This window comes from Nomascus leucogenys, chromosome 4 (assembly GCF_006542625.1).
Source record: "Nomascus leucogenys isolate Asia chromosome 4, Asia_NLE_v1, whole genome shotgun sequence".
In the NCBI taxonomy this organism is placed as follows: Eukaryota; Metazoa; Chordata; class Mammalia; order Primates; family Hylobatidae; genus Nomascus; species Nomascus leucogenys.
Genome location: NC_044384.1, coordinates 128141697 through 128167785, shown reverse-complemented (window position 1 = coordinate 128167785; position 26089 = coordinate 128141697). Strand labels below are relative to the sequence as shown.

General features: G+C 35.9%; 1 protein-coding gene across 2 annotated transcripts in view; it reads left to right on the top strand.

Moving 5' to 3' along the window:
* The window catches only part of LOC100589888 (ubiquitin-conjugating enzyme E2 E2), a 393012-nt gene that overhangs the window by 4958 nt on the left and 361965 nt on the right, over positions 1-26089 (top strand). For both annotated transcript variants that reach the window (XM_030812267.1, XM_030812268.1), the window contains exons 2-3: positions 724-907; positions 9248-9298. In XM_030812267.1, the coding sequence (XP_030668127.1) occupies positions 732-907; positions 9248-9298 (227 nt within the window). In that variant the 5' untranslated portion in view covers positions 724-731. The remainder of the gene's footprint in view (positions 1-723; positions 908-9247; positions 9299-26089) is intronic.

Below are 26089 nucleotides of genomic sequence, written 5' to 3'. Positions count from 1 at the left end.
AGCAGTCACTCTTCACTACTCTGCCCTCACTCCCTGGCAACCACTTACCCATTTTCTTTTTTTATTAATTTTTTTTTTTTTTTGAGACAGGGTCTTGCTCTGTCACTCAGGCTGGAATGCAGTGGTATCAATCATATTTTTATTTTTTGTAGAGATCGAGTCCCGCTACATTGCGCAGGCTGGTGCTGCCTGGGCTTCCCAAAACATTGGGGATTACAGGCGTGAGGTTCACTACTGAATTTTATGTTTATGGATTTGCCTATTCTGGAAATTTCATATAAATAGTCAAATAGTTTGTGGTCCTTTGTAGCTGGCTTCTTTCACTTATCAGAATGTTTCAAGGTTCATCCATTTTGTAGCACATAGACACAGTACTTCATTCTTTTTTATGGCTAACAGTACATTATGTGAATATACTACTGTATTTTGTTTATCCATTCATTCGTTAGTGGATATTTGAGTTGTTTCCAGTTTTGGTTATTATGAATAATGTTGCTATGAACATTTCATGTGTGAATTTTTTATGTTTTCATTTTACAATACATTTTGAATGGATGAAGGAAAAGTTTTAGCAACTTCCAAAGCTGCATTGTTTTGTAAATAACCAATTTAATCCATTTTATATTGAGATTTACTTGTTTTACTTTGAGGCTCATTCTCTGTGTTCTGGAGGTAGCTTACTGTAGTACAGCTAAATAAATGATTTTTGATTCTTTAATCCAGGATCTAAAATGTCCACTGAGGCACAAAGAGTTGATGACAGTCCAAGCACTAGTGGAGGAAGTTCCGATGGAGATCAACGTGAAAGTGTTCAGCAAGAACCAGAAAGAGAACAAGTTCAGCCCAAGAAAAAGGAGGGAAAAATATCCAGCAAAACCGCTGCTAAATTGTCAACTAGTGCTAAAAGGTACCTCAGTTATTATAACCTTTTTATTTTTGGTATCAATTTATCATCTTAAGTTCTATTTTTCTCTTGCATTTAATCATTTTTTCTGGGATGTCGGCCGTGAACTTGATGGATTTTTCTTGTCCCTTCAAGATGATCTCTTTTACATGGTTTTAACCGTAGGGAACTTCAGTATTTAAAGTCAGTTAAATGACAAGGCAAATTCATAAAATATATTTCCATAGTGTGTTTGTGTGTTTATATATTATTAGGGAAACATATACAGGGTGTGCATGTAAAATTGCAGTGGTTTCATTTATGGTTACTTGACCATAAATATTTTTTTTCTGCTCAGTAACACAGGATAGAGATTAGGAATCTTTTGAAGTAGTTATTGAGTGAGTGATAGTTTATTTTCCACTACTCCAGGTTGGTAAAGTCAGAAATGCTGACATTAGCAACAAGTGCATCTTGGTTTCATTACGTTAGTCAGTGGATCCATCTTGATACAGATTTTCTCTTTCTCTAGAGAATAGATGGATCTGGAAAGTAGGTATTTGAATGATTTTCTGTTGGTACTCAGTCTCTTAAAATGATTGGCATGTCACTGGACTTAAAGGGAATCTGTTTGATATTGTTACGTTATAGAATATCTCTTGGAAAATAATTTGAAATATAAATTAAATGTAGTGTATTTCCTCATCCTGCGATTTTATGTTCTTGCTTTGTTTTCATATATTTTACATTGACCAAGTAGAAAGTATACATAAAAGCGATCTGTAACTTGTAGGCATAGTGGAATGCCTGATTGTTGCATTACAGCTTTATATGTTATTTTATGGTATGGGTTAAGGGGAACTCCTTTCTCAAAGAAAAAAAAACCATTATTTTGTTCTAGTAGACCTTGTTTTCCTTTGGCTTAGTCAGTCTACAGGGTTGGAAAAAACCTTCTCAGGACCCTTGGTGAGAGATGTTAGAGGGATTGTGAGTGGTTATTCTAAGGTACTAGAGTATTCAGTTTCCCTTTCATGGGGTGTATTGCTGATCTCTGTTGAAGGAGCTGTTTGAAAGTCAGAGAGCCCTGAACTTTAAACTTTGAGACCTGTATACTAGAACATGCTAGAGTGGGGAAGAGGGTTCAGTTTGTTTTGCCATCACAGCACAATTACCGGGGACTCAGCTGGCTGACCACAACACAAAGTGGGGGTGGGGTTAGGATGAATGAGAAAGGTAGGGAATGAGAAAATACGACATTTAGGGGAAAGAAGGAAGTTGATGTAGGTGGGAAGAAGATGTTCAGGTACGGACTGTAGTTCATGTAGATAAGGAAAATCTAATTCAGTCCTCAGTGTCTTACTGGTTTTTTACAGGGCCTCTTCAGTTTGTCAGAAAAGGGGAAGGATTGGTTGGCCAGGTCTGTGGGGAATAGGGTTCTGCTGGGCCTGTGCTTTATTCTAGGATTGCTAGTTAGCAAAGTCACTTGTTGTGGTGAGGCTCTGCCTTTTCCCCTAACTGGGAGCACCACTATAAAATACCTTAAAATCATATTTCTTGGGTGATATGTCAAAGACCAAATTCTGCTTATGAAAGGTGTACTGCTTTATGTGTGAACGTGAGTTTTTCAAGTACGTGGGTCATCTTTATTTTACTACAGTATATGTAGAAATTACAGATTATTCAAACCTAATGATAGATTTAATGAGGGAAAAATATAGAAGATATTTTTCTGCACTGTACGGAGGAGATAAAACCTAGTTTAGAGATAATGTATGTGCAGCACACAGGGCAGTGCCTGATTGGCAGTAAATAGAAAGTGGTTGTATTGCGTTGGTGAAGGTAGGAAGTCTCTTTTGAGTTGCTTCCTGGCTGAAAGAATCCCTCCATTGGCAAATTCTTGTGAATCTGTGTTTTTCAAATTGTGGTTCATGATCTTCCTCTAGAAAGGTCTTCAGTTGGTTTTCGGGTGACAGTGCATGAAATGATGTAATTATGTACTATTTATTTTAAATATAAAAATGCGTCTTCACTACTAATTTTTTAATTCAAAAAAACTTATTTTCCCCTCTCTCTTCCTCCAGTTCAGCTGATAGTGAAGTTGTTGGTTCTTTGCCATTTCTGCTTAACTTAGGAAAAAAATTGGGAATTATGAGGACAGAGGACCCCACATTTTTTAAGTTCACTGTCATATCCACAGTGCCTAGCAGAGTACAGTCACAATATTATTTGCTGGTTGCCTTGGAACCCTGAGCTTCTTATAGGGATCGGATTTCCCATGGATATTAGGATCTTAGTAGTAGTGTGTTCAGAAGATTAAAAGTTAGAGGTAGTTTCAAAATAAATTTTATTTCACACTTTTTTGTTGGTGATCATTTTTATTCAGATGAGAAGTCTTTCCCAAATTGTGTCATTTTTATGAGATAAAGAGTAGCATTGAAGAGCTTGAACTCTAGAGACAGCATCTACATTTGAATCTAGGTGCTAGCATTTAGTAGCTATAGCTCTGTGGTCTTTTTTTTTTTTTTTTTTTTTGAGGCAGTCTTGCTCTGTCACCCAGTCTGGAGTGCAGTGGTATGATCTCCAACTCCTGGGCTCATTCAATCCTCCAGCCTCAGCCTCCCAAGTAGCTGGGATTACAGGGTTGTGTCACCACACCAGGTTAAAATTTTTAATGTATTTTTTGTAGGGACGGGAGTCTCACTGTGTTGCTCAGGCTGGCCTTGAACTCATGGTTGCAAGCGATCCTCCTGCCTTGGTCTCTCAAAGTGTTGGAATTATAGGCATGAGCCACTGTGCCTAGCCTCTGTGATCCTGATCTATCATATAACAGCTCAAGGCCTCAATTTCTTCTTTTGTAGAAGGAAGATGATAATGGTACGCTGTACACAAGGTTCTTGTGAGGACTAAATGTGATAAAGCATTTATTTGGCACATAGTAAGCTCTCAAAACTGATGCTGTCACTAATAGACTTTATGTCAGTTAAAGTCTACAGTGATATTTTTCAAGTCTATTTGGTACAAACTTTGGAAAAATGAGGTATATGTTGACCTTGGAGGCCTTAATGCTATTGTTAAACTAGAAATACTCAGGTGCCGTAGTTAAATACATTTTGTAGTGACTTAGGAAAAGTGCTTGCACGTAGGTGCTCAGTTATTATATGAAATGTACTATAATTGTAGAATTAATAATTGTAATGCAGTAATTATAGAATTAATAAGCTGGTATAGAAATATGATTTGAAACTTCTCATTTGTGATATTATAGAATAGTGGTATATAATACAGAAAACATTTAAGTAGGTATTTAAACAGCAGTAGAAATTAATTTCTGTCTCAGAGTTAGGAGGAAAGATTACAGTTACATCTTAGATGCATTTTTGCTTTTCTTTGGCAAGCGTTTGTTTCTTAAAAAATTGTCATGCTCTTATCACAGCCTGTTCTCTTGATATGTCTATATCACTCTTGTTATATTTGCAAGTCTGTTGTTGGACTATATCTGCAGTGACAGATTTAGATTATTTTGATAAAATTGACTAGTCAGTTCAATAAAACATCTATTTTGAGATCTTCATTGAATTTATTCTGCTGCTTTTACTGGTTGATACATCTGTAAATGTGAATTTTAAATCATATTTATTCTAAATTAACTGTTTAGAGTAGACATGGTGATTTTATTTTTGGACATTCAATATGATACTGTTCGAGGTATAGTTTTTGGTTTCAGACTCTAAATTTTTGTTAGGTTGAATGATTGATTCCACTGTATTCCAGTTTGAACTTTTATCATGGGCTCATCTAAGTTTGTTTTCCACATGAGAATGAAATGGTACTTTTATAGATAATCTTTTGTAATTACTGTATTTTCTTCATTCTAAATATACATTTTAAAACTTTTTACTGTTTCTGAAATTGGGACACATCTTAAAATTTATGTGCACAATTATTGATGGTGTGTCTTAAAAATCAATGATCTTTCAGAATCATAGATAGATAGTATATACCACCATTCAGAGTGAAACTCCAGACTTCTTATTTGCAATGGCAATGTGTTTTCTAAAGATTGCTTCGACATTTAAAAAATTTTAATAATTAGTTGCATGATGCTTTCTTGAGAATAAGTTCATTTTGGAAGGTTTTTGCTAGGTGATTCAATTGATTAGAATAGGGGTTTTTAGGTTGACTGAGGAATGTAGTCTGTAAGGGAATATAGAAAGTTATCTAGATGCGATGAAGGGTTTTTAAAAAGAATTCCTGCTAAGAAATTACTTTGCGAATCTGCATATCCACACATTCATGTTCTACTTGGCTCTGAGTAAATTTTTGAATTTTCTTTAACTCAAGAAATGTATGTGTGTGTTTTAAACATGTTAGTACGTATACACTGCTTCATTTTTCTGAACCCTTAGCCCAATATATTGATGTTAAAATGAGTGTTTCATATCTTCTCTGTTCTGTATAATTTTGGTACCATATTCTTCATTTAAGTCTGAATGAATCATGATTGTTATGATTCCCCTCCCCTGCTATTTTTTTAAAGCAAATAACAGTCCCACACAATACTCTTATTGTAGTCTTATCATTCATTCCTGGAACAGTTAAGGTATAAGGTGGAGTAATATACATTGAAATTTAATTGTGTATTGCTCCTGACTTGTCTCAGTAACAATGGGCAGTTGCTGACTTCTGTATCATACTAACCTAAGAGGTGGCACTGTCTTATGAAAATTGGAAATTTAGGCAATTGTCCAGGTGATTTTTGTGTAAAATTATTTTGTCTTAAAAGTTCTGATGAGGGAAGTCTTTTTGTTTGACTTAGCAAGATAATAGTTCTCCATCTTTCACCTTACCAGCGTAAAATAATTAGCCTTAGTTTTGCTTGCCTTTTAAATGGGGACTGATAAAACAGATACTTAGAGAATTCCGTGAGATTTACCTAATCACTTTTAATGGTAAAAGATCATCATGGGAAAGGTATACTGTAAGTGTGAATTATTGATACTTTTCGTTTTTCCTAACCCTAAGAGACAGTGCCTGAAATAGGTACCTTCCTTATCCCACTTGTCAAGGCTGAGAAACTTAATACATACCATGATCACAACTTTTGAGATAGAATTGAATTGCTGTCATTGAAAACAGCAGGACATCTTACAACCGTTTAAATAGCAATTCTTAGTATAATCTTTTCTGTCAAGAGAAATACAACCATTTTAGGTAACAGTGGCTCAAAATGTATTATAATATTATTGACTCACTGCTCAGACTTGTTGAATTCATCAGTAAATTGCTTTTTGTATTGAATAATATATACCTAGAATTGTAGGGATCTAGAGTTCAAATTTTGTATAGAATTATATGACAGAAAATTATGGTTTATCAGTTTTTTTTTCCCTTAGAGATAGGGTCTTACTCTTGCACAGGCTGGAGTATGTGGTATGATAATAGATCACTGTGGCCTCAAATTCCTGGGCTCAAGTGATCCTCCTGCCTTGGCCTCCTGAGTGACTGGGACTATAAGCACACATCACTATTACCAACAGTTTCCTGAGTTTTTTGTAAAGGAGTCTCACTGTGTTGTGCAGGTTGGTCTCGAATTTCTGGCCTCAAGTGATCCTCCTGCGTCTGCCTCCCAAAGCTCAGGGATTACAGGCATAGCCACCAATACTGAGCCTGGCCCAGGATTTAAGAGTTTTTTTTTTTTTTTTTTAACCTAAAGGGCAGTATAAATATAAAGCAAGATGTGTTGTTTGAAAATTGCAAAGAAGTTTTTTTATGTTAAAAATAGTTTCCTTTGACAATTTAAGCATGCTTTTTAGAATGCCTATTCTTTTGGTTCTCTTAGTTTAAAAACAATTTTTAAAAGTTGTCATGTTTCTGATAACAAAGTAAATGGTACATAGATTTTTTTAAGTGGAAAGTAACAGTTTTTTTTATCCACCCCCTGCCCCTAGTTCTCCCAATTCCATTCCCTTGAAGCAGACTGTTTAGCTGTCTTTGGTCTTACTCCTTCTTTTTCTGTACAACTCTAAATAATACACTTATTTCTCATTGAATTGTTAATTGAAGTAGTATGTTTTGATTCCCTGCTCTGAAATATGAGGATTTAGTTTGCTTACCTATTCTTCCTTTCTTTTCCTTCCTCCCAGTTAATGATAGTTAAAATCTTTTTAAAGAGATTATTGGTTGCCTTTATAGTCTAAAAATATATATTTAAACTTTATTTCTTATTTCTATGAATAACATGTTTTTTATTCTCTACTTTGTAAATTGGGGATAATATCTTCTCCATCCATTTTTAGCTGGTTTATATTAGCTACACTTAATTTTTACATCTTCAAGGTTAATAACATTTACTTTGTACAGTGCAGCTAACAACCACTCTTCTATGCTTTGTCTGTAAGTAAAAGACCAATAAGTTGTACATTTATTATGACTGTAAATACTCAATGCCAGACCAAACAGCATATTACGATTAGATTAACTACAAGGCCAGTGTCGTGATCTCTGGGCTTCTCAATGAGTCATAGCATTTAGGCACAATAGATCAAATCTTTCTCTCCCCACCTCAACCCCAATGTCTGATACTTAATTAAAGTTATTTTACATTTTAGTTTGCTTCATATTTCATCTGTGATTTTCTTATGCAGCTTTTTTTCCTTCTGAGATTTCTGATTGCTTCCCCCAAAGCCCCCTTTAGTAGTCTGTTTTATCAGTATACACTCTGCAGCCCCCTCTTGCCTGTGTCAACCTGTTTGATTTACACTCATTTGTTTTGTCTTGCGGAAATATATTGAAATTTCTCACTCATTGGTGACCACCACCCTTCTCTTTGCTGTTTATTCCTTTTTGCATTTTCTGTATGTCCCCTACCCACCCGGTGGGGTCCTGAGTGAGTGAGAAGTGAAAGTGTGTGTGCCTAGTTTGCCATCTTTAACGTGGACTTAGCCATTGAGTTTTGAAGTGTCTGTTGTATACTTCTGTGTGAAATCCATAAAATATGTTCTCCTATATCAAATCTTTGAGACTTCTGTCATTTAAATATGGGCAATATGTACTTTGTATACATATAAATACTTCACAGAATCCATATTAGAAGGAAGTTGCAGTGTGTTAAAAGAGATCACGGAGTTTGTTCTAGTTAACCTCTATTTTACAGGACGGAAAACTGAGGCACAGGGAGAGAGAGCAAGCATGTGTGAGCAGTATTCTTGCCCAGGGACTCAATTTAATGGCCTAGTAGAATTACAGTGACATTTTTTTGACTTTGAATTTCTTTGCCGGCCTTGCCAACCTTGAATCACGTGGTTTGGAGAAGTGAAAATTATATTAGTAGCATGCAGTTCCTTCGGGAAGTTGATACCAATTCTATTGGAGGGATCCCATTTGTTCTAGTAGTTTGTTGTCTTGAAAAAGAAGTAGAATGAAATTGTTTGAGTTTAAATATTTTTGCTCAAATTCTTGTTTTTTAAAGATACTGTAATCAGTTATTATCCATATACTGTCACAGTAATTACCAGACAACAGGCATCCAGCTATTAATAACCCCATATTTAAGAACCAAGGCAAAGGAGAAGAAACGGTTTTGAGAATTTTTTGGTATTTGATTTAACAAAGCCTACATTTAATAAGGTATGAATGATAGTTAAGGGATTGCTAAGTATAGTCTTAGAAAACAGTGGCGCACTTTCAGCCTTTTTATAGGTACATAGGATGTTAGATGCCGTTAAAAATAAAAGAATGTAACACATGAGGATAGAGCAGGCTTAAAATTTTTTTTTTTTTTTGCATGAAGCTCATGCAATGAATGACATTAATTGCTCATGTAATATTAGGGTAGTTCTAGCAGATGAAATAGTGTTAAACTTCAAAGTCCCAACCTGCTCCAAATTAGAGGCTCCAGGAAGGAATACCATATGCATCTTGATGGCAGTTTCAGGTGTTGGAATGAGATCCTGAATCTTTTCTTCACCATTTGATTCTATCAGTCAGGATGCTTGGATTTAACTTAATATCAGCTTTCCATCCTTTATGGGAATGCTCTAATACAAAACAGAAGTTAGAATGACCCATGAATGGTGTGGCAGAAATTTCCAGCTTTAGAAATTTTAATTAGTGCTGTCAGTGGTTCAGTGAAGTCATAGTGTTCCTTCCACAGGTTGCATGTACTGGTAGTCTCATCCTTTAGATGCATCCTCAAAACCCCAGCAGAAATTGCTACTTTATTGTTGGATGTGACGCTTTATACAGTATTAGTATTTCAAACTAATATACCAAAGGGAGATATTATTAAAACGTAACGTTTTAATGAAATAAATTGTTAAGAATGAAGATATTTTTAACATAATGTTCTTTGTCTTTATTTTAAAGAATTCAGAAAGAGCTTGCAGAAATTACATTGGACCCTCCTCCCAACTGTAGGTAAGTACTTATGGTTTTTTATTTACTTGTATCTTTTGCAGAAGGTGCATTTGAACTGTTGGTTTTATATGCAGCTGTTGTTGTAGTCTGATTAATTAGTAAAAACATCATTGTTGTTTGAACTTAAGTGACTGTGGAAGACAATGGTTTTTGTCATCTCTGTGCAGAAATGGAATGTTCATCAAGTATGTTTGTAGTGGTTGAACAGAGTTGCCAAAAGTAGTGAAATTATAGGGTAACAAATACAATTACCTTTTAGTGGAAGAGGTGTTAGGGCTTTAAGTGGTGTTTTTAATGATAGAATAATAGCATGGCTAAAATATTTGCTATTTTGTAATTGTTATCTTGTTGCAATTTGATTTTTTAAAATGCAAACACATTAAACGGTGTTTCTTCATGATTTACATTATTTCTTATGGTCATTGGTTGTGACTAGGTAAGAATGGGTTATTTGAGGCAATAATGTTAAATGTAAAACTCTCCCTTTATGATCATGACCTCGAATTTTCTGGTCAGTGTTAACTTTTAGGAAAGAAAAGTGCTTACCTGGAAATGGTTAATGTTATACAGATACATGGACAAAGAGGAGAAAAATAACCTCTTACCTTATGCTGCTGCTTTGGGTCTGGTGCAGTAGTTAGAAGATGGCTGTTTGGTTATTTTTAAGACACTTATTTCTGTTTTGAGATGAGGTCAGCATTGGAACCAGGCCAACCTGGAGTTTTTCTGGTTTAAAATGATAATCTTATGCATTGAAGGTGAGAGGGCCGATTAAATAAAAATTTTCCCAACATTGAATGCAGGTAGAATTTATTGCTTGGTGTGATTTCTGACTTTAGTGATCTTACTTTTATGTAAAAACAAAGATAACAATTTTTGTGTAGGAAAAATTCTAACAAGACTTACTTTGTGGTGAATCTAATATGGTTCTTTAAATGAATCATGTACAGTTTATAAACTTACAGTAATAATATTCAAAGAATGTTTCACTCAAATAGACCAAATATTTCTTTGTTAGGTAAAACTGTTTAACATAAGACTTTTTGTCACTCTTAGGACTGTATTACATCAAAGCTGTTTCAGATGGCAGGTCATTGTTTAGCTTTTGGTGGTCAATGGTTATAAGTGGATGGATTTGTGGAAAAACTCCAGTTTGAATTAAACCTAACATCCTTTGTTTCTTAGGATAATATTGGTTTTAATGGTCTGAATCTTTAAAAAAAAAACCCATATTATTAATACATTACATACATTATTTTTGTAACCTTTTTTATGAACAGTTGAACTGATAAGTGAACTTTATACACTTCTTTGCTTAAATTTTGACAACCCCAATCATTGGCAAAATAAACAACTTTGTTTTAATAAGTTTGTTTAAGGCTCATTTTTAATAAATGAAATCCACATACAGTATCATGTGATGTAGACTGCAATTTTGCTATTAGATAACTGAGGAAAGGAACTATATAAAGGTTATTGTTTAAATAAACTAAAATAATTGAACCATAGTTCTATTAAAAGTAAAAGAAACTAACTATAGTGTCATCTGAAATTTGGAGGTTTACTTTGTCTTTGAGCCTTAATGATATCATTACTAGTTCATATGTAAGCTCTTCATAAATAGAGCAAAATGTATATTACAGGTTTTAATTTTTAAATGTAGAAGTCACACATAATAAGCCCTTCAAACAGTTTCAGGGAAGATATCTACTTTAGTTAATTTTCTGACTTGGGAATTTGCAAGGAAATTCTCACTTGTGGGCTGAGGATTAGATAGCTGATAAGTTTGCTTTAGAAGCTAAGTCTGCAGTGCAGTGGCTTTGGCTCCTTTTATTGATTGTAAAACGGTTGCTTGGACTGGGTCAGGCAGAGAGAAAGGTTATTTACCTTGGTATGGCACTCCCTTTGGCAAGCAAAGGATCCTCTGTGCTGTAGCTGATTGATAAGTGTTGGTTAACTAGTTTTACATTTTCTGTGTGCTTGTGTTTCTTAATATGGATGTTTGGTGTGCTTATTAAGTGCATCACTGTGGTCTTTGGATTGTTTGGTGTCAGATATTTGGTTGTGGTTTGTAGTTAATCTGCCCATCTGTATTTCGGTGAAAATGTGGTTACCATCTTCAGAAAGAGGTTAGATCGTAGTGTTAGTTTGGCTTATTTTTGGTCAAAGTTAACAGTGCTTTTGTGGTTGATTTTTACAAGTTCTGCACTGCCTGCATTGGCCTAATGACTGTAATGGATTAATTTATCAAAATAGAGCAAATTAAAATTATCTGCCTAATAGAAGTCAGAGTCCTTTACTTAATCAGTTAAGTCATATCTCATTTCAGAAGAAAGCATCCCCTTACTCTACTCTCTTTGTGGATTACCTCTCCTATCACACATGCCTCTCAAAACCCTGCCTTTTGGTTCCTTGGGTAGTTGTTAGTCTGCTATCACGTGTAAAGATTATATGTGAGGGAACATCTGTGGGTTTTACCTGTTTAGTCAGAGGGGAGAACGATTTTTTCTGTTGGTTGTCTGGGTAGGGGTGGGTGTGTGTCACATTCCATTTACAGTGTGGTTTATCCTATTTTCGGGAACCTTAACAGACTGGTACAACCCAATACTGTGTGTATGTCAGGTTAGATGGAACCTCTGAATTTTGGTGCATCTCTTATGTGGTATCTAGTTAAGCTTCTTTTGGAATCATATTGAAGGAACTGTATGTGTTTAAGCATTGTGCAAATCTGTTATTTAAAGAAGTTGAGACTATCAAGTCACCCTAAATCACAGCATTCAGTGTAGATAAAGTTTTATGTAAGGCATTTTTAGAGGAAGTTATTCTAATATAGTATTGGTTAATTTTTTTTCAGGTTTTGAATAAACAAATATTATTTTAAAGAACACCCAGAAATTATTTAATAGATTGAATTATTTCATGTAGGAAATATTTGCCTCTACATATTTCAGTTTTTTCTCACTTTATTGTTGTCTTTGAAGTAAAAATGCAGTAAGATTTATTTTTGAAGTTGGGTTAAATATGTCATCCTTTTTAAAAACATTACTCACAGTTTAGTGGGTAAATATTTTAAAAGAATATAGCTAAGAAAAAATTTCTGCTCATAAAATCATAGTCTGTAGGATCATAGGCATAGAAAATTACACTTCATTTGAGTGAAATTTGGTATATGCTTAGAGTATTTCCTATAAGTAGTGGAATATGTTTTTCTTGGCCTTGACTTTCGTGTTGGCTAACATAACTGACTCATGACATTTGCAAGGGTTCTGTCCTGAGGCCTTCACAGATCCACTGATCAATAAATGTTTTCATACTACTGCTGAGTTAGAGGTGCTGGGCAGTTGGTTAGAATTGCTTGTTATGTTGGTGCCTTGCACACCAGGTTAGATGGATAGAGTGGGTCAAATTGATGCTGTATCCTTACAGACCTCTAACAGGTAGATTCACTGCCCCTTATAAATGACTACAGGTTGTAACTTTCACAGTTCTTCACAAATTGTTAAAAGCAAGATCTTAGATCTGTGCATGTCAGTGTGTTCATTTATACTTCCTCGGTGCTAGTGGAGAACTGGCAGCTAGTGGGCCAGAAAATCTCCAGATTAAAATTAAAATTAAAATTAAAATCGTCATCATCCAAAGGATAACTTGTTCCTCTGTATCACAGAGAAGCTAACTTGTTCAAATGCTACTATGATCTGCTACTGCTAAAGTTTGTATTAGGTTTACGAGCAGGGGAATGACAGAGAATCCTTATTACTTTTTGGAAGAAAAGATTAAGGTAAAATGATTCATTTGGATTTTGATTTTTGGTCTAGTAATTGAACAAGTAAAAGGAGGAAGTAAACCAAAAAAGAGGATGTAGTTATACTAGCAGTTTACACTTCTATTTCTATGTGTTTCAAGGATCTGCTCATGGAACACTGGCGCTGCTTTTTAATTTTGTCTTTTATTTGATAACAGCTTTATAGAGACATAAAGTGTAAAATTCACTTATACTTTTAGGTTTTTAGTATACTCACAGAGTTTTGTAATCATCACAGTCTATTTTGCAATATTTTGATACCTCCCAAAAAATAATCTATGCCTTTTAGCAGTCACTCCTTCCCCATTTTCCCCCAGCTCTTTCACCACCAGCCCTCGGCAGCAATTAGTCTACTTTGTTTCTATAGATTTGCCTTATCTGGACATTTTGTATAAAGGAAATCTTGCGTGCTTTTTGTGTCTGGCTTTTTAAATTTTTTTTACAAAGTGTAATATTTTCAAGGTTCATCCATGTTGCTGCATGCGTTAGTACTTCTTTTTTTTTTTTTCTGAGATGGAGTTTCGCTCTTGTCGCTCAAACTAGAGTGCAGTGGCATTATCTCGGCTCACTGCAACCTCCACCTCCTGGATTCAAGCGATTCTCCTGCCTCAGCTTCCCGAGCAGCTGGGATTACAGGCGTGCGCCACCACGCCTGGCTAATTTTTGTATTTTTAGTAGAGACGGGGTTTCACCATGTTGGCCAGGCTGGTCTCGAACTTGATTATCCAAGTATTTCTTTTTTAAAAATATTTTTAATTGAGGTAGAATATACATACATGATTTACCATCTTTACCATTTTTAGTATAAAGTTCAGTGAATATACATTTATATGTTTATATTCTTTTTTTCCTGTTGATCCCCCCACTTCCCTTCCTGGCCCCTGGTAACTGCCAGTCTACTCTGTTTTTGAGATCTACATTTTTAGCTCTCATGTAAGAGTGAGAACATGTGACATTTGTCATTCTCTGCTGGGCTTATTTCACTTAACCTTCTCCTGTGGTTCCATCCATGTTGCTGCATGTGCCAGGATTTCATTCTTTTTTATGGTTCAATTAAATATTCCATTGTGTGTATATACCACATTTTCTTTATTCATTCATTTGTTAATGGGCACTTAGGTTGGTTCCATATTTTGGCTATTGCGAATGGTACTTGGGTAAACATGGAGGTACAGATATCTCTTTGATACATTAATCTCCATTCTTTTTGATATATACTGATATGGTTTGGCAATGCCCCCACCCAAATCTCATCTTGAATTGTAGTTCCCATAATTGCCACATGTTGTGGGAGGGACTGGCGGGAGATAATTGAATCATGGGGGCGGTATCCCCCATACTGTTCTCGTGGTAATGAATAAGTCTCATGAGATCTGATGGTTTTATAAGGGGAAACCCCTTTTACTTGGCTCTCATTCTTCTCTTGTCTGCCACCATGTGATGCATACCTTTCACCTTCACCATAGTTGTGAGGCCCCTCAAGCCAGGTGGAACTGTGAGTCCATTAAACATCTTTCTTTTGTTAATTGCCCAGTCTCAGGTATGTCTTTATCGGCAGCGTGAAAACGGACTAATATGTATACCCAGTATGGGAATTGCTGGATCATGTGGAAGTTCTGTTTTTAGTTTTGTAAGTAACCTTTGTACTGTTCTCCATAGTGGCTGTACTAATTTACATCCCAACAACAGGGTACGAGCCTTCCCCTTTCTCCACATCCTTGCCAGCTTCCGCTATTGCTTGTCTGTTTGGTCTAAGCCTTTTTAACCACAGTGAGATAGTATTGCATTGTAGCAATGTTTAGCATTTTTTAGTGTACCCTTTGGCCATTTGCATGTCTTCTTTTGAGAAATGTCTGTTTACATCTTTTGCCCCCTTGTTTTTTTTGTTTTTTTTTTTTGAGTTGTCTCTCTCTGTCGCTTAGGCTGGAGTTCAGTGGTGTGATCTCAGCTCACCGTAACCTCTGCCTCCCGGGTTCAAGTGATTCTCCTGCTTCAGCCTCCTGAGTAGCTGGGACTACAGACATGTGCCACCATGCTCAGCTGATTTTTGTTTTGTTTTTTTTTTTTTTTTTTTTTGAAATGGAGTCTCAACTGCATCACCCAGTCTGGAGTGCAGTGGCATGATATCTTGGCTCACTGCAACCACTGCCTCCCAGGTTCAAGTGATTCTCCTGCCTCAGCCTCCTGAGTAACTGGGATTACAGGCATGCACCACCACACTTGGCTAATTTTTGTATTTTGAGTAGAGATTGGGTTTCACCGTGTTGGCCAGGCTGGTCTTGAACTCCTGACCTCAAGTGATCCTCCTGCCTTGGCCTCCCGAAGTGCTGGTATTACAGGTGTGAGCTGCGCTTGGCCCTTTTGCCTGTTTTAAATTGGATTATATATATATATATTTGCTGTCAAGTTATTTCAACTCTTTACATATTCTGGTTACTAATCCCTTGTCTCTTGTCAGATAGATAGTTTGCAAATATTTTCTCCCATTCTGTGTGTTGTCTCTTCACTTTGTTGATTGTTTCCTTTACTGTGCAGAAGCTTTTTAGGTTGATGTAATCCTAATTGTATATTTTTGCTTTGGTTGCCTGTGCTTTTGAGATTTTACACAAGAAATCTTTGCCCAGACCATTGTGCTGTAGTGTTTCAGGTCTTAGATTCAAGTCTTTAATCCATTTTGGTTTGATTTTTTGTGTGTGTTATGAGAGATAGGGGTTTAGTTTCATTCTTCATATATAGTTATGCAGTTTTCCCAGCACCATTTATTGAAAAGACTCTCCTTTTCCCATTGCGTGTTCTTGATGCCTTTGTCAAAGATAAGGTGGCTGTAAATGCGTGGATTTATACCTGGGTTCTTTCATCTGTTTCACTGATCCATGTGTCTGTTTTTATGCTGTACCATGCTGTTTTGATTACTATAGCTTTGTAATAAATTTTGAAGTCAGGTAATGTGATGCCTCCACCTTCATTCTTTTTGCTCAGGATTGCTTTGGCTATTCATGGTTTTGTGGTTCCGTGTAAATTTTAGGATTTTTTTTTTTTTTTTTTTTTGCTATTTTTGTGAAGAATGTTATTGGTATTTTGATAAGGATTATATTGAATCTGTAAATTGCTTTGGGTAGTCTTGTCATTTAAAAATATTATTATAGTTTTTCCAATCCATGAATATGGAATACCTTTCAATTTTTTTGGTGTCCTATTTATTTCATCAGTTTTATAGTTTTCTTTGTATGAATCTTTCACTTCTTTTGTTAGATTGATTCCTAGGCATTTTATGATGTTTGTAGCTATTGTAAATAGGATTGCTTTCTTGATTTTTTTTCAGGTTATTTGCTGTTGACATGTATAAATGCCACTGATTTTTGTGTGTTGATTTTGCATTCTGCGACTTTGCTGAATTTCTTGGCAGTTCTAACAGTTTTTTTTTGGTAGAGTCTTTAGGTTTTAACATCACGTAATCTGGAAACAAGGTGGATTTGACTTTTTCCTTTACAATTTGGATACCCTTTATTTCTTTTCTCTTGCCTAATTGCTCTGGCCTTTATTCCTACTTGTTACCAAATAAACTTCCATTTTTATGGATATACCACATTTTATTTTTTTCTCATCAATTGATGGATATTTATATTGTTTCCACTTTTTTGCTACTATGAATAATGCTGTTATGAACATTTATGTACAGGTTTTTGGGTAGACATTTGTTTTCATTTGTCTTAGGTATGTACTTAGCAGTGGAATTACTGGGTTATATAGTAAGTCTGTGTTTCCTGCCAGCAGTGTATGAGGGCCCAGTTTTTCTCCACAACCTTGGCAGCACTTGTTGTTGTCCTTTTTTTTTTTTTTTTTAATGATAGCTATCCTAGTAGATATGAAGTGGTATTTTGTTGTGGTATTGATTTGCATTATTCTGATGGATGATGGATGAGCATCTTTTAATGTGCTTATTGTCCATTTGTGTATCTTCTTTGGAGAAATGTTAGTTCAAATCCTGCTCCATTTTTTAATGACTTGTCTTTTTATTGTCAAATTGTTAGTTTTTTAAAAATATATTTTGGATATAAGTCCTGTACATCAGATATATAATTTGCAACTATCTTTCTCCATTCTGTGGATTTTTTTTTTTACTTTATTGATAGTGACCTTTGAAACATAGAAGATTTTGCTTTTTGTGAAGTCTGAATATCTGTTTTTTCTTTTATTGTTTGTGCATTTGGTGTCATATCTTAGAAACTATTGCCTAATCCAAGGCCACGAAGATTTACATCTATATTTTTTCCTAAGAATTTTATAGTTTTAGCTTTTACATTTTGGTTTCTGATCCTTTTTCAGTTAATTTTTGTATGTGGTATGAGATTAGGGTCCAGTTTCATTCCTTTTGGGTTGTGTAGACCCAGTGTGCCAGCACCATTCGTTGAAAAGACTATTTTTTACGCTGAAATATCTTGATACCCTTGTTGGAAATCAGTGAATCATAAATGTGAAGATTTATTGCTGAATTCTCAATTTGGTTCCATTGGTCTGTATGTCTGTTCTTATGCCAGTAACATACTGTCTTGATTACTATACCTTTACCGAGTTTTGAATCAGAAAGTATAAGTATTCTAACTGGTTTACTTTTTTCATTGTCTTAACTCATTAGGTAAGGCATTCCCAGTGGAAATGGGAAGAGGCTGTGACTGGACATAAACCTAACTACTGTGTCATTTTAGTAATCATGGGAGCCATTTTATAGAAGAAAGTGTTTTTTTTGTTGTTTTTTTGAGACAGAGTCTTGCTCTTTTGCCCAGACTGCAGTGCAGTGGCACCATACCAGCCCACTGGAACCTCCGCCTCCCAGGTTCAAGCAGTTCTCCTGCCTGAGCGTCCTGAGTAGCTGGAACTACAGGTGCACACCACCATGCATGGCTAATTTTTGTATTTTTAGTAGAGACGGGTTTCACCATGTTGGCCAGACTGGTCTCGAACTCCTGATCCCAAGTGATTCGCCCTCCTTGGCCTCATAAAGTGCTGGGTTTACAGGTGTGAGCCACTGTGCCTGGCCGAAAAGTGTATTTTCCATATCATAGTAACTAAAATGGTATGTAGGGAAAGTGTGTGTGGGGGTTATTTTTTGAAATTATAGAATAGGAAGGTATTGAGACAGAAATCGGGAACAATGTCTGTATGTGTGATCTCTACAAAGAACAACCAATGCAAAATCTAATTATTGTCACTAATTATTTTTCTTCTCTGCTTATTGTAATATTTGCACAGCAGTTTTTAACTTTTGAAGGATTTCTGTATATGATGTCATTTAGTCTTTTCAACCACTTTCTGAAACTCCTGACATTAAGCAACTTGTTCAAGGTTGCCTCAGCCTCCCAAAGTGTTGGAATTACAGGTGTGAGCCGCTGCGCCCGGCCAGGAAAACATCTTTAAGGAGGGATGTGAACTTGGCTTTGAAGAATGGGTGGGATTTGGAAAGGTAAAAGGAAATAGGGATGGCTTTAGGTAAGAGAATGAATGGGAGCAGAAACATAAAAGGGGAGAATTTAGTGTAGTTACTCTTGGGACAGTGAGTTTTAACAGGTTGGCCCTCCTTCCCATGTGGGAGGTAAGATTCGTTAGGACTTTGTAGGAACGGTGTTAAAATTACCAGTCGCTGTAGTTTGAGGTTTAAATACTGAGTAAAAGAGAATGAAATTGAAGTTTTTATTTAAAAAAATTGTGTCATAGAAATTAATTTGTAATATGGAGTGGAGAAAGATATAAAGAGTTTGGGAATCCGGTAAGAAAAGCGTTGTATGAATACAGGTTCAAGGTATATAAGACTTGGTGATGTGATACTAGGAAGACCAAAAAAAAAAAAAAAAAAAAAAAAAGGCAGTGGAAATGGGAGACGTTTTTGAACTGGCCCACCTTGTTGTTGGTGTGGTTTTGAGAGACAAAGTTAATGATGTCAAGGATGACTTCAAAGAGTGTTATATTTGTAGACTAGAATGGTGATACTATTGGCAGAAATGGATTTGTCTCTATGGCCTCTACAGATCTTAAAATTGATAATACATCCCTCTTTATTTAGTTTGGCTGCCTGGAAACTGATAGCCTTATTTGCTCCTCAGTGTTAGTAATTAATTGCATTTTGTGTAGAAACCTCAACTCTTTGGTTGTATTTTATTTTTCTACCCTTTTCCCTCTTTTATATCCATATTTTCATTTGTACTTTGATACTACATACATTTTTGTAAGCCAGCTCAGAGTCTTGGAGGGAGGCATATTATTGGTAAACGTACAATATGAATAACTGAAAGCTTATGTGAATGTGTGTTGGTTAGCAAAATGCTGGCATAGTTTTTAAGAGGAGTCATTAACATGATAAAATTTAAATATACATTGAGGACCTATGTTATTTATTTAGGGTACTGAATTATTTGTATCCGTCTTTTTTTCCTTTATCTAAAACAGGTAATCGAGGAGTATTTTTAATTCAATCCTGTGAGTTCTTGACTCAGTTGCTACAGTGTTGAATGGTTTTGGATAGACTTTTTGAAGACAAAAAACTTTAAATAACATTGCAAATGCGTGTACTAAGTGACTAGAACAGTTAACAAGAATAGAGTAGCACCTGCAGGTGGGATAGCTGCAGAGTTGGGGTGTGTGTACTGTGTGAGAGAGAGTGAGAGAGCATGGTCTTGCCTTATGTTCCATTGGCAGTTCAAAATTTCAGGAGTTTCAAGCTTGTTTATATTCTCATTTCTGTACTTTCTTTAATTTTTAAGATGAGCTCCTTCATTACTGCCAAGAGTATGTTTTCTTTTTGCCTTTACCTTGAGGCTGACTTTTCACCTGAGGTACAACCAATATAGAGCTTTAAAAGGCTGGCTGCTTGTTATTTCAAATGGGGAACTTTATGTATAATAGTTTGCTGTCATGTACCTGTACTTCAAAACTGTATTAAGGGAAGACAACTGTCTCAATAAAATCACCATCAGAAAAATTCTTTGCTTTGTTATTTCAAAATGTTATTGTTTTAAGTCTGCCTTTAATCATAGCTTTAAAAATATTTATTTGCTAATAAAAGAAAATGTTGAATAGTAAAGTGAGTTTAGTGCCCATTATTTCTGGTCTTTTAATTTTTTTTTAAATTCTTTACTGCTTTAAGAACAATAAAATAATGTGTCTGAAAAATATGTATTAAATGGTCACACTGGGACTGTATTTTATAATAGCAACAGAACATTTTATTATTTAGTTTGCCCAGCTTTATAACTACTTGTTATTTCAGATTTATTACCTAAGCACTTTAGAGATAGGAAGTGTCATATTACTCTCCAACATGTAATATTTTAATTCCCATACCCCTTTTATCTTTTAAGATACCCTGAAACTGTATTCTTTCATGTATCCAAATTTCTTTATGGTAATTATTATGCTCATTGATTTAAAATTAATCAACTAAGCTTTATTGCAAACAAATAAAACTTTTTAGTATATTTTAAGACAGTGTAAAATTTGATTTCTGCATTTTTGTTGTCAGTTTGCTTTTTGGGCTATGTTTCTAAATAAATGTTCATTTAGAACTGTCAAACAGAATGTCTACATACTTTAGGGACCTAATGAGATGCCTTTAAAGGTATATCTCAATCCATATCAGTGGTGATTTGTGAGATTTTGCTGCACCCATCTCCCGAACAGTATACACTGAACCTAGTTTGAAGTCTTTTATCCCTCACCCCCTTCCCACCCTTTACCCCTGAGTCCCCAAAATCTGTTGTGTCATTCTTACGCTTTTCATTGAGGTGGATAGTAGTTTTGTACAGCATTTTATAGATGGGAAGACAGGCTTAGAAGGGTTAAGCAACTAACTTGCTGAAGGTCACATAGCAAGTAAATGGCAGAACTAGGATTTCAACCTTGTTTCTGACTTCAGAGCTCAAGTGGTTTGAGGTCTTGCTTTTCTGTTTCCATTTGCAAAATAGATTTAGGTGAACTGCTCTAGAACAGCACTGTCCCAGTAGGACTTTCTGTTATGATAGACCTGTTCCTTGTCTGCCCTGTCCAGTACAGTAGCCACTAGCCATATGTGGACGTCGAGTATTTGAAAGGTGACTAGTGCAACTAAATAACTGATTTTTAATTTTAACTGAGATACCAATATGTGACTTGAGGCTACTGTATTGGGCAGCATGGATCTAGAAAAATAGCTTCTTAAGCTTAAACTTATAAGTATATGCTTAAACTTATGCTTATATTGTGTAAGAGTAAACTACGAGGTCATTTTGATGGCGCTTGTAGTTAGGTATTTATGTTGTGTATTTGTATAAATACATACATACATAACTACATACTACATAACTACTTGTAGTATATATTTATCTCCCCTCTGCTATCCACCATGATATTCTAAGGACTCTTAAATATTGTGGGAGACAATTTAAGTAAAATACCTTTGTCAGTTCTATTAATTGGTTAGATATTTATTTTAAATTTCTTATCAAAATGAAAGCAATATTGCAAATGACTGTTTTTAATACAGACTTTGAGGCTACTGAAACTAGAAAGTTTATGGTTCAGCAGTGTCTGCAGCCCAGAGAGAGAAATAGGACTTCCCCAAGGTTGTGGAGTTTAAAGGCAAAACCAGGACTAGTATTCAGTCCTGATAGTTCAATGTGTTACTTATTTCACTGATAGAATGTGGATGCATTTTATAAACTTAGAGAATTTAGAAAACTCATAAATAAGGAAAATTGGGAGTTCTTATCTATGATCATGAGGTACATTGGAAAAGAGTTGGCTGAGCGCAGGGGCTCATGCCTGTAATCCCAGCACTTTGGGAGGCCGAGGTGGGTGGATCATTTGAGGTCAGCAGTTTGAGACCAGCCTGACGAACATGGTGAAACCCCGTCTCTACTAAAAATACAAAAAGTCAGCCCGGTGTAGTGGTGGGTGCCTGTAATCCCAGCTACTCGGGAGGCTGAGGCAGGAAAATCGCTTGAACCTGGGAGGCAGACGTTGCAGTGAGCTGAGATTGCACCACTGCACTCTAGCCTGGGCAACAAGAGCAAAACTCCCTCTCAAAAAAAAAAGAAAGAGTTGGATTTATTTTTCCTGGAGAGGTGAAGAATCATGACAGCGGTGATGAACTGTTTTCAGAGCCTTAACATTCTTTAGTTAGCTTATTCTGTGTGATTTTGGGGAGTAGAACTAGCGCTGCTGTATTAAAGTTAGAGGGAAACCATTTTTTTTTGCTTGATAAAAGCCTTCATCTTCAGCCAGGGCTTTCTAGAGAAATAATAGGAGACATCAGTACATAATGAGAGCTCTACCTTTAGAGGAACCGAAAATGAATTTATTTGCTCATTTCAGAGAGATTTTCAGTTATTAGACGGGTGGTGGTAGTACTAGAATTATATTTCCCAGATGCTGGGCCCTAAACAAATGAAGCAGATTTTTATCAGCTTTTGTCCTCTTCACCCATAGATTGTGACTCATTTTTCCTCTCCTTGCCCTCTTGAAACCAGTGGTAGGTAATTTATATACTTCATTGGCCTACTTAAAGCAGCTTGTATACTTGCTATCAGTTCCACATCTTAGTTGGTTAGTGAGGCTTTTATTTCTTTCTTTCCTCAAGACTTAGATTTGTAGGAAGAGGAGGCTATAGGAAGAACATGAATAAATGAGTCTGGTTTGAGGATAGGGATTGTGTGGGGGGTAAAAAAAAACACAAACTCAGGACACCTTTAAAATTTTTCTCATTAAACAACAGTCAACACAGAAGACCTCTGTAACCAAATGTTTGGGGGTTTCTCTTCACACACCAAGCAAGCAATCAGTTCTTGAAATCATCAAGCAATTGAATCAGTGTCCACAAATTCAATTCTGACACTCTCTACCTGGAGGTAGAGTCAGAAACTACAGATTGAGGGCTTAGTCCCAAAAGATTGTATCCTCCTTCCTACCAGTCACAAGTCCACGCCTCTTGGAACGTCTCACTGACTTGCTTCAAATTAGGGTTCCCGCAAACCTCGTCTTTGGGTTTGTTTGATTTGCTAGAGTGCCTCACAGAACTCAGGGAACCATGTTTACCAGTATATTACAAAGGATATTTGAAAAGGATACAAGTAAACAGCCAGATGAAAAGATATATAGGGTGAGGTCTGGAAGGATCCTGAGCACAGGAGCTTCTCTCCCCATAGAAGTGGAGTATGCTACCCTCCTGGCACCTGGATGAGTTCTTGTTCACCTTTACGTCAGCCTCCATGTGTTCAGCTGTCTGGAAGCCCTGCTGACCCTGCCCTTGTTGGACCTCTTATGGAGACCTTATTACTTAGGCATGATTGATTAAATCACTGGCCAGTGGCTATGAACTTAAGCTTCAGTCCCCTCTCCACCCTGGAAGTTGAAGGGTAGGGCTAAACCCTCTAATCATGCTTTGGTCTTTCTTCTGGCAACCAGCCTCTATCCTGAAGCTGCCTAAGGGCTGCCAGCCAGCCATCAGTCTTGGCATACAAAAAGACATCACTTTGTACATTCCAAGGATTTTAGGAGTTGTATGCCAGGAAAACAGGGTTGAAGAACAAATAGTATTTCAAAATATCCATCACTTTGCTAGGTCTCAGATAATTGCATGTTGTTTCATAAATACCTTTTACCTGACATAGTCAAGAAATAAAAATATTACCGTTAATGAAATGTTAACATACATTGAGTTCATCATCTAATGGAAGTCTTTTGATTATTCATTTGGTTAGTATATACCCCTTCAGATTTATCAAACTGTGTATCAAATTGTTTAGAATCCTCCTGATTTCCCCCTCTTCCTTTTGTCCTCAAAAATTGAATAAATGTTAGTGAAGAAAAGTTATGGTTTATTTGGGATATGTTTTCCTTCCTACATATAAATTTTGCATGAGCCAAGAAATCTTAGGATTAAAAGAGAAGTAAAAGTTTTTAAAAGATTTTAAATGATAGAATACACTGAAGAAATCATTTTTGCTCTTTGCACATACATTGTTTCATTTATGATCGATTTAGAGACATTTATTTAAAAATTTTGTCCAATCCTACGAAAAGATGACCATCATGTCTATAGGCAAAGGCACAATTCTGTGGCACAGTTTATTAGAGCAGAATGATTTGAGACCAACATGCAAGTGGTGAACTGGAAGAACGTGACAGATTCAGCTGCACGTGCTGAAGGGAAATCTTTGCCTGAAGGTAGGGCAGTTTCCTAAGAGTGGCACAGCTCATTGTTTTAAGCATGAACATTTTGGTGTCAGGTTCAAGTTAGCAGGCAAATGGAGCCCTGCATTTGCAGTCTTTGGATTCTAGGTGGCTGGTTAGTTGGTGAGTAAGGGAGACTGTAGGGGGTGCAGTGGAATGAGGCAGTTGGCAATAGCCTGAGCCTGTAGGGGCAAAGTGAGATGGTTTAGAAAATGTGAGAAAGTAGGACTGTAAGAGTTTGAGAATCAGGCTCCCTTGACTAAGGTGGGGCAGGATTGGACAGGAATAGTATCAGTCTTTTTAGTTTAATGTAAAATATTTGCATTCTTATCAAAGCCATTGTACATCACTTCAGTTAATGCTCTGTAATAGCACGGTTCATAAATGATATTAAACAGTGTTATGGTCCTACTTTGCAAACCCCTGAGATTTGAAGTGGGTGGAATAGAATAGATAAATTTGCATTTTAAGAGGGAGTGAACAAAGGAATTCAGTTTACTGTTTTGTTGCATTAATGTAAAACCCTTTGGAAATTTTTAGAGTTTATATAATAGATACTTTGTTTTTTGGATGATATCCTAAACATTGGAACAAAACCTTATGCATTTTACTCTAAATTTGGTTATAAGGCACTTCTGGGACTACCCACATGGCTTGGATGATCTCCAAGTGGCTTTAGTTATTAATATTATAATAACAAAAGAACCTCATTATAAGCTTTGCCTAAAAGGTAAAATGGACCCCAAAGAGAACATTAGAAGTGGCCTCCAATATTTCAGTAGCAAACTTACTCAGTTCTTGATTATCTGCATTAATGGGAAATTAATAGTTTACTATGTAGTATAAGGTGAAAATATGTAGTATTTAAAAAACTACATATTCATGGGATGTGAATCACAGATGGTATTCTGAATATATTATAGTGGACAGAGTGTTTTAAATACTCAATTCAGGGTTTAAATAGCTTCTATCAAATGTGTAAATATAAGTGTTATAAAACGTTTAGTAAATATTTATCAAAATTATCAAATGTCAGTTATCCTAAATTGATTTTTTTTTCCTTCTTCAAATTATGTATTGGCCAGATGTATCTTAACTTTGAGGTCAGGGGGAAAAGCTGTTAAACAGGTCTTATGATTTTTGAGCTTACTTGGGTGTGGGTTGGTGAATTGGTTGCTGACAAAATCTCTGTACAGAGAAAGAGTGTTGCACATGGTTTCTATGTCATCATTCTCTGTGCCTTTTTTCTTTCTTTCTTTCCTTCTTTTTTTATTCTCCAGTTTGCCATCATTTTGAGAAGTGAGGTGTTTGGAGTGGGACATGACCAAGCTGAGTGCAGCTTTGTAATCAGCCAGCTGAGGACTCCTGACTGGACTTGAGAGATTTTGGTAAATTTTGGTTCAGCAGATCTTTAGTCTTCTGTGTGGAAGGTAGTCAGAGATTGATGTTCAGTTGGACACATACATTCAAATTCACTCATTGACCTTCAGTTCCTCCATGGTCAGCCCCATCAGCTGGGAGTCCAGCCGGGGAGTTTTGATTAATTTAGAAAATAGAGCCTGCATTTTAGTAAGCACACTTTTCTAGGTAAGAGATTAGGTAGGCTTAAATAGATATTTACATGTTGACAGCATTGACTTTATAAGTTAGATACGGCGAGGGGTGGTTGGGATTGATGCTCCATAGTCTTTTGGAGGCTTGGGAAGGTGGTAGGGGGCAGTCTCTTGCTGTACGAATCTCTAATGGCTTAGAATAAATGTCTCTTTCTAAGTGTTTATTAGAGTTAGGCT